Source organism: Betta splendens, chromosome 15, assembly GCF_900634795.4.
Source record: "Betta splendens chromosome 15, fBetSpl5.4, whole genome shotgun sequence".
In the NCBI taxonomy this organism is placed as follows: domain Eukaryota; kingdom Metazoa; phylum Chordata; class Actinopteri; order Anabantiformes; family Osphronemidae; genus Betta; species Betta splendens.
In genome coordinates this window covers 7,823,525-7,831,504 of record NC_040895.2, presented here as the reverse complement: position 1 = coordinate 7,831,504, position 7,980 = coordinate 7,823,525, and the positions used below count along the sequence as shown (strand labels likewise).

General features: G+C 46.8%; 1 protein-coding gene across 2 annotated transcripts; it reads right to left on the bottom strand.

Moving 5' to 3' along the window:
- Positions 1 to 325: 325 nt before the first annotated feature.
- On the bottom strand, positions 326 to 7,659 carry b3galnt2 (beta-1,3-N-acetylgalactosaminyltransferase 2). 2 transcript variants are annotated; one of them, XM_055502369.1, is made up of 13 exons: positions 7,380 to 7,659; positions 6,684 to 6,810; positions 6,230 to 6,330; positions 4,234 to 4,433; positions 3,933 to 4,028; positions 3,436 to 3,546; positions 3,231 to 3,309; positions 2,479 to 2,662; positions 2,022 to 2,147; positions 1,688 to 1,847; positions 1,556 to 1,612; positions 1,054 to 1,226; positions 326 to 419 (listed from the first exon to the last, which is right to left on the bottom strand). In XM_055502369.1, exons 1-12 carry the CDS (start codon positions 7,486 to 7,488, stop codon positions 1,089 to 1,091), a joined length of 1,488 nt encoding a protein of 495 aa, XP_055358344.1. In that variant the 5' UTR covers positions 7,489 to 7,659; the 3' UTR covers positions 326 to 419; positions 1,054 to 1,088. The 2 variants fall into 2 exon arrangements, with proteins under 2 accessions (XP_055358344.1, XP_028983278.1); XM_029127445.3 differs by having other exon boundaries at positions 326 to 1,226.
- Positions 7,660 to 7,980: the final 321 nt, after the last annotated feature.

The window sequence follows — 7,980 nt, the reverse complement described above, 5'->3', positions numbered from 1 at the left end:
TGATGTGTTTCTAAGGACAGACTGACACCTGAACATGTTTAGTATCACTGATCAGGTTGAGGCCATGGTGGACTTCTGGTTAAAACACTCCACAGGGTTCCCTGCTCATTATTCCAGCACAGTTCAGCTCTTTGGCACCAGAAACAATCACCAATAGAGATCAAAGTTCCACTTTAAGTTTGAGGAGTGATTCTTTAGCAGCATGAGGGCGATCGGCTTGCTCACGGCAAAGAACAAAGCCTTCGACTCGACACGGATCCAGCGGCGGCTCAGCGGCAGTTTGCCGCGCGCGTCGCTCCCAAATAAACAAGCAGGAAGCCATTCATCTCACGCAAGCGTCTTTATTACCTGTGAGGACGCGTTCCTGAACCAGTGTTCAGCTACCGCGTCTATGACACCGTCCTGCTGAGTTCCACAAACTGCAAAACGTGGCAGAGACACTCATTTAAGTGCTGACGTACATGGAGCGTGATGCCGAGCAGATACAGTAAGGCCACATCACTATGTGCACAATGACAGATACAGTACAAACTCAGTTTAGGGGTGTGTGTGTGTGTGTGTGTGTGTGTGTGTGTGTGTGTGTTGTGTGTGTGTGTGTGTGTGGCTCATTAGAAACCTACAGATAGTGAGGAGGATGAAAAGCGTAACAATCATTTACAAAATACAGCAATGTAAAGTGTTCATCTTTAAAATACCATCAAATATTCGTTTAAACTAGAAGGTTCAAATCAAGCGAGTGTCAAAACACCAATAATTATTATATTCCTAATGGTTTAGGTCATGATTGTGTGCATAATGTCCATCATGTCCTGGTCTTCCTCCTCTGCTGGAGAAATTCAATTTCTATGACACAAATACCGACAGTTGCCACAGCTAAATATGTTCTAATGCTTTATTTTGGCGCAGTGTTTGCTAATATTAAGAAGTTGCATCTGAAAGATTGTTTTCTAAGTGATGACCTAACATTTCATAAACTAATACCATATCAACTCTGTAATGGCTCAATTTAAGGGTTTATGGAAACCACAGAATCTGGTGTGAGCGTTTACGCACTGTGCTACGAGGTGAGTGTGGTGTGAGCTGGACTTTCAGTGGCCCCAGGAGCAACCGCAGGGGTCTCCGCATGCCCTCTTCTGGTCCCAGAGGACGTGCAGCTCCTCGGCCGTGTGCTGGGGGGAGGACAGCATGTCCACGTAGCACTCCTTCTCGCACAGCCAGCCGGGGTCCTGGCGGACGACAAAGGGCACAGGGCAGCGGGCGCGTTAGCATGCAGCAGACTGAGCCGGGCATTAGTTGCACACGGCTCCAGCTGTTAATATGCACCGTTGAATCGCTGTGACTGCACAAAGCGGAACCCTCTGCATTCGACCTGCGACGATGTTTTCACTGACAGCAAAATACAGATTTTAGCGCCAAGACTGTGTTGAAGGTTAACGCGTGAATTGTAGAAATAGCGAAGTATCATAATGAACAGAAGACAGAGGGAGGTGGAACTGCTACCGCTCACAAATTAAGACAAGTGGTGGATTTGACTCAATTCTGTTTTTGCCTTTACCTGATATTTCTGCGGTCCAACAGCTGCCATCCATATCCCCATGCTCACGTCTTCTCCCTGTTACCAGACAGAGTCCCGTTATATTCACGATGACACCATTTCCCCCGAGCCGCCCGGTGCTCGGACCCTCACCTGGTAGGCCTTCAGCTTCTCCGCGTTGCTAGCCAGCCACTCCACCAGGTCACGAGACACCACGTAGCCCGAGCCGCAGGCGAAGGCCGGGTACGCCGGGCTGGGGTACTCCAGCTCCTGCCACTTGCCAATGCGGTCCACCGCCCAGCTCTGCCTGAAACTGAGTCCCATTCGTTACTATCACATGCCGACTCCGTTCCACCTGATGCGTCCTGGCTGTGCCTGAGCGAGTTCAGCTGACGATGCACTTAAGGTGCAAACACAAGTGGATTTGCATCAAGAGCAAAATATACATCAGGATTTACAACATGATGAAATACCAAATATTACTCACTTCCCCCACCAGACGTTGCTGCGCTTAAGACCCTTGTGGTCAATCTTCATTAATACAGAGTCCACGTCGATGTAACAATCATCATCCGTCTTCAGCAGCAGATTAAAGTCAGCGTTTCCTACAGACCTGCCGCACAGGGAATTTGCAACCTTAATTAAAACCTACTTCCCAATTTTTTTGAGCAGCATCCCTGAGTGGATTTACTTTCAAATACCACAGGCTGAAGGCCATGAGGTTCTGCAAACAGGTACAACACTTGTCCAGTCAAAACCTGAAACCACTGAGTTTGCTGCCTGGTGACTGAGGAACTTTTTCCCTGACTGAGCGATTTTTAAATCGCGATCCACCCAGCAAGACATTTGGAGGTGACGACACACTTTCATATCAGGTTGCTGATTTCCTCTGAGGGCCGCAGCAATTTACAGACAGAGAACCGAGTCATTAGCACTTGACTTACCATTTATAGAACTGAAGCAGTTTGAAAGGCACGTTCCTGTAGGTGTCTACCACATCTACAAACACCATGTCGCCGTGCCTCAGGCTCTCCTGCTTCAAGGCAGCGTCCTCCTGCTTCAGCCTGGAGGCGTGGAGCTCCATCCTGGCCGGGCGGTCCCGCAGGAGCGCCGACAAGCTGTCTCCATCTGACACCCAGGATGAAATGATAAACTGGTGGAAACGGTGACACAGCTTGGGCATAAAATTACATTTCCAACATCGTTTGCACAGAGTTTGGATAAATTAAGACACGTGAGGAATAACAACCAGCAATATCTCTCTTTCTGGCAAAATGGTCCTTTGTTCTGTTCTCAGAGATAATGAATACTGGATTTAATTCAGTTTTCTTCAAATCCATTTACAGATAAACTTGTATGTAAACACATGGAGGAGATATAATCAATAATGTAACAAACACAACAGGTAGAGTTGTAAAGAGTCGTATTTCCCATTTGGCACATGTGCCAAATGGGAAATAACAAGAGGCCTCAGGCACAGAAGGAGCTAATCTCATAACCTGACAGAATGAACAATGTTTGTTTGAATTTTTAAATATAGTCGCTTCACACAACACCTGACGGTGTGTGTGTGTGTGTGTGTGTGTGTGTGTGTGTGTGTGTGTGTGTGTGTGTGTGTGTGTGTGTGTGTGTGTGTGTGTGTGTGTGTGTGAGAGACTGTGGTCAAACTGGTGATTAACTTAGCTGCTGGACCGACCATAGATAGTAAACGTGAATCCTCCAGCCAGGCCAGGAAACCCAAGAGCACTTCTATGAGGCAATAAACCCTCTGCAATCTGAAATTCCAAGAAAACAGCAAAAATGTGTTGGTAACTTATTGAACTTCTACTTTACATTTACAACCTTCAAAGAGAATATACACACGCATGCACACAAATAAAAAAAAGCACATGGATACGTACAGAGGAGATCTTAAGGACACCTCCTCCGTCATTGAGCTGCACAGATGATGAGTTAACCGTGGTCAGTCCAGCAGAGTCCTGACTCTCCCAAACCAGCGTCCCCTCAAAGCCCTGGGTGAAGAACACACATTCAGACGCAGGCTGTGCAGGTGAGCTGCGCTGCCCCGTGACGTCACTAATGGCTGTGACAACAGGTGCAATCACAGTCAGGACAGTTCATTACACTCACCACAGAGGGCAGCAACACACCGCCTAGAAGCATGCGTGACACTTGAAACCAAGTGGGTTGACTTGCCCCCGATTGGTTTGTGAAAACATTATATCGTATTCGTACATGAATAAATTATTCATTACGTAATGCGGTACTAAGTATAACAGCTTAAGATCGTTAAAGGAATGCTATGGAAGAACGGCTTCACTTAAACATCTGAATAATTAAACATGTTTCTTCAACTTGTAACCTCTGGGTTTCTCAAACTCCTGGTTGCTGTGCTGACCTTAGGCAAAATGAACTGCTCCACTGGTTTGTACCACAACCCGTTCACCAGGGTCCCTGTGCTGATGGCACTGAAGCGAGCGGTAACCACAGCCTCCTGCAAAAATCACAGGTTTTTACACATAAAGAATTGATGAAGGAGCTACTTCACATCATGTAGTACTTTCTGCCGCTGCAATTTTAAATTCATCTACACTAAAAACTACATTATCTCTATAACGGAGACTGTAAACAGAAGCAGCATAGAGTCAAAAAAAAAGCAGCATATGAGATATGTTCTGCTCGCGTGTCAAGGTTTTCACCTCCTGATCCAGTTGGAGGAGCTTCACCGTCACGTTGCTCAGAAGCTCGAGTCGGGACCCGCTCGGGAAGACTCCCAGCCTTGTGATCACCACAGGATGGAGGACCTTAAAATCCAGGGCGATGGCCACCGCGTCGGACTGGACGAGGGCCGAGGGGTCAGACACCGTAACGATCTCCATCTCCGCATCCTGATCCGTCGCTGACAGAAGGGAGGCGGCCACGAGCACAAGAGAAATTTATTACAACTCCAACATGCTGACTGTCTCTTTTCAGCGGCAAAGAGCGAGCGATGCGAGGAGAGGGAGAGCAGTCGGAGAAGATAACACACTCTGCTGAAGCGACGCCATCAGCAGTTTGAGAAGCTTTTTCCTGGGACTGCTGTCTTTAACCTCGGCCGCTGCAGCTCGTGAGCACGGTTGCTTAATTACAATGAGCAGTTTATTACCCGGGAGATCAATGAAAAGATCAAGGCTCCTAAAGGGAAGCAGGCTTTTTACTTTATAGGCGTTGTACACAAGCTCTGCTCTGCTGTTCGCTGCAGACAGACAATTAGAGGTGAGGAATCGCAGACAAAGAGAGAGCCGCGCTTCATCAAACCAAATGTTTCTCACATTGACCAAGTGGAATTGAGCTGGGAGATTTAACCAGTGTGTGACGGTGCATTTATTATTCCTTGTGCACAAATGTCAAAATAATTAACAACTGTGCCTCTGTGGGAACTGGGCAGCTTGACGTTGTCCGTGTACAGAGAGAGAGACAAATTAACAAATCTTGGTATAAATTATATATTATTACCAGCCCATTGATGGTTATTTGGTTTTTCTTTCAAATATTGTGCAACGTTTTATAGAATTTAAAGATTAAATATCCATTATATAATGTGCAATGGCAACACTTTTCCATAAACGTCAAACTCTCAAAGCTACAGATTAGTTTCTCAATTCATTCGGTGAAAAGACATGAGCCGTGCTCATCGCGTGCCCTTCAAAGTGCTTGCTCTGTCTGACATCCTCCACCAACCAACAGGAGATAAAACAAAAGGCAAACGTTCACATATGCAAAGCTCAAGCCTTCAGCTTTAATCACAACAGCTCCACAATCCAAGAAAGTCTTGCATTGAAACCTCAAGTCTTCTCAGCGCTTCAACCCAGGAACATCGTGTGCTGTGGGATTAGTGGAAGTACCTACGATGCTGATCAGCATTCACATTAGCTGCGTCCCAAAGAAAAAATCCCTGTGATGAATGCGGCACAAACAAACAGATTTCAGCAACAATTAATTGTCTGCTTAACGCGCGCTTTGACCTGAATCCTGAGTCGAGAACCCAACTGTGTTTAAAAGCAGCCGGTGTCTGTTTCTATTCCGATCATAACGAGCATTTCGCACCAGAGCTGCCCGCGATTCTGAGGCAAATCACGTCAATGCTTACAACCATTAGCGCGATGGAGAGCGGCGAACGGGCCGGAAAAATAAAACATCGCCATGACCCTAAGGGCCAGCGTCGGGGAAAAAAAACTATTCTGATGAGCAGTAATTATGTTTTCATGAAGGCAGCAAACACCGAAGCAACCGGGGGAATCGGCTGAATTGGACCGACTCTCTGAAGGTGAGAGACATGACAATTACTGTGTGAACGCTCCGACGGTGCCTGTTCAATTATTTCATGTGCTGTGCGTCAGTGGCTCTTACAGCTTTACTTCTCAAGTGTTGGTACATACTTCCAGAGACGGCTGCAGCTGCTGCACTGACTGCGAGACATTTCTGATTTGGCCTTGGCTATGGAAAGAAAAAGAAAGGTGTCCTTGAGCTGAGGGTGAATATATAAAAAGGCGCTTTACTTCTTTTCTGAGCATTCTTTCCGCGCTTTCATCTTCCCTCCTGTTCTTCTGCCTCCACTGCGACTATTGAAAACCCCATGTTCAAACAGATACATCTCGTCGTATCGTATTAAATCCGTCGTTCACTCATCAGTGTGTGGGTTTTTTTTTTTTTTACCTGGCTTGGTGAAGTTCAGGATGGAGCAGGAGTATGGATCCTCTCTGTCCTCCTCGGGAATGGGACATCCATGCTCGCCCACTATAAACTTCACCCCCACTCTGAAAACAAGCATAAACCTCACTGCACACATTTCTTGTTGTTTTTTGATTTTGTGTGATATTAGGCTACAACATTTCCAAAGCATGTCCAACTATACATCCTCCGTTGCCATGGTTACATGGGGTTGCTTAAAGGCCATCGCACCTTATCTGTGCTCAGATCGCTGAATGGGAAAGAAAATAGGAAAAAAAGGGGAAGAATGAATGTGAGAATATTGGCTGCCGGTCAGGTGAAGATAAAAGGGTGGGTTATTTGCTGCCAGCTGCGGGCTTTATTTCCTCTAAATGACTCCGACCGGGGAAGAGAAAGAAAGAAAGACCATGTGCGGAAGTTGCAGATTCACCCTACACACCTGTGATGGAAGCGGGGCTGATCTCTGAGGTAGCCCAGCCAGGTCTCCCTTATCGCCTGCCGCAGTTCATAATGATGTCTGGCTGACAGCACTCCCACCAAAACTTCATAGAAGGGCAGTTCTCCATCTGTAAAAGCGACGGCATGTGCTGTAATAATAATAATAATAATAATAATAATAATAATAATAATAGAAAAACAGAAAAATAAAAGGTGGGTTAATGAGTGACCTACAGTACAGTGAAGTTGACTAGTCAACAAATCTAAGACCGACAAAAACACTTGACTGCTCCCGTTTCTGTGGTTTCCTCCGATCGTCACTTTGCACTGACTTGCTGCGATGCGCCCTTTAATTCGCCTCGTGAGCATCAACGCATCTAAACGCGATTGAACTGCATTTTTCATGATGGGAGCGCATTTCGCCCCGACGACAAGTGATCGGAGCCCGGTAGTTGACAGGGGAGATGCTCGGCTCGCTTCAGTCCATCCCAGCAACGCCCAGCACTCAACGGACACGTTCACGTCCTCCCTCCGTAACACACACACACACTTTGAAGCCACGCCGAGCTCTAACTACCTGTTTCCGCACTAACTAGGACCAAAACAAAACACACCGGGCCGTTAAAGCAAAGTTAGCCGAGAGAAAAGTTCCGAGGAACGAAGAAGGCGAAGCCCGGGGTTGCGCCTCACAAAGTACCCGAGTGTGCGTTGTTGTCCAGCGGAGTCGAGCGGGGTCGTTGTGCCAACCACAAGTGCACCAGGACGGCGACAGCGCAGGGCAGCAGTACGAGCGCTAGCCTCCGCATGGACGGAGCCCTTCACTCAGCCGGAGCAGCCTTCAGCTTTGGCGGCGCGGAGCCTCTTCCTGAGCCGCACGGCGCTGCGCGGTGTGAGTCCGTCCGCGTGTGCGCTTCATTTCAGCTCCGCAGCTCTCCGCCGCGCTCTCACCACCGCCTCACGTCTACCTCCGCCGCTCGGAGAGCCGGACCAATGGGGAGGCGAAGAGTCCCGCCGCGGTGCACTCTGGGAGATGGAGTGTAACGCTCTCCAGCCAATCGGGTACTCTACTGTATAAAACTGATAATCAATGATAATAATAATAATAATAATAATAATAATAATAATAATAATAATAATAAAATATATAATTATTTCTTCTAGTAGTAGACTTTGTATGGTAAACATTTTAGCATGTTGTTTAAGTTTTAACATTTTAAATTATATAAGATTAACAGCAGAAGGGCCATTGTTACAGATGTGTTTATATAGCGTAGCATTTCACTTGCTATTTTAATTGT

What these genes read in the sequence shown, in the direction of transcription:
- b3galnt2 (XM_029127445.3), bottom strand. Translation starts at nt 7,488, where the DNA reads ATGCGGAGGCTAGCGCTCGTACTGCTGCCCTGCGCTGTCGCCGTCCTG. An exon ending in AGCAGTTCATTTTGCCTAAG is followed by an intron (nt 3,547 to 3,932) that starts GTCAGCACAGCA and finishes TTCTTCACCCAG; the next exon opens with GGCTTTGAGGGGACGCTGGT. An exon ending in AGCAACGTCTGGTGGGGGAA is followed by an intron (nt 1,848 to 2,021) that starts GTGAGTAATATT and finishes AATGGGACTCAG; the next exon opens with TTTCAGGCAGAGCTGGGCGG.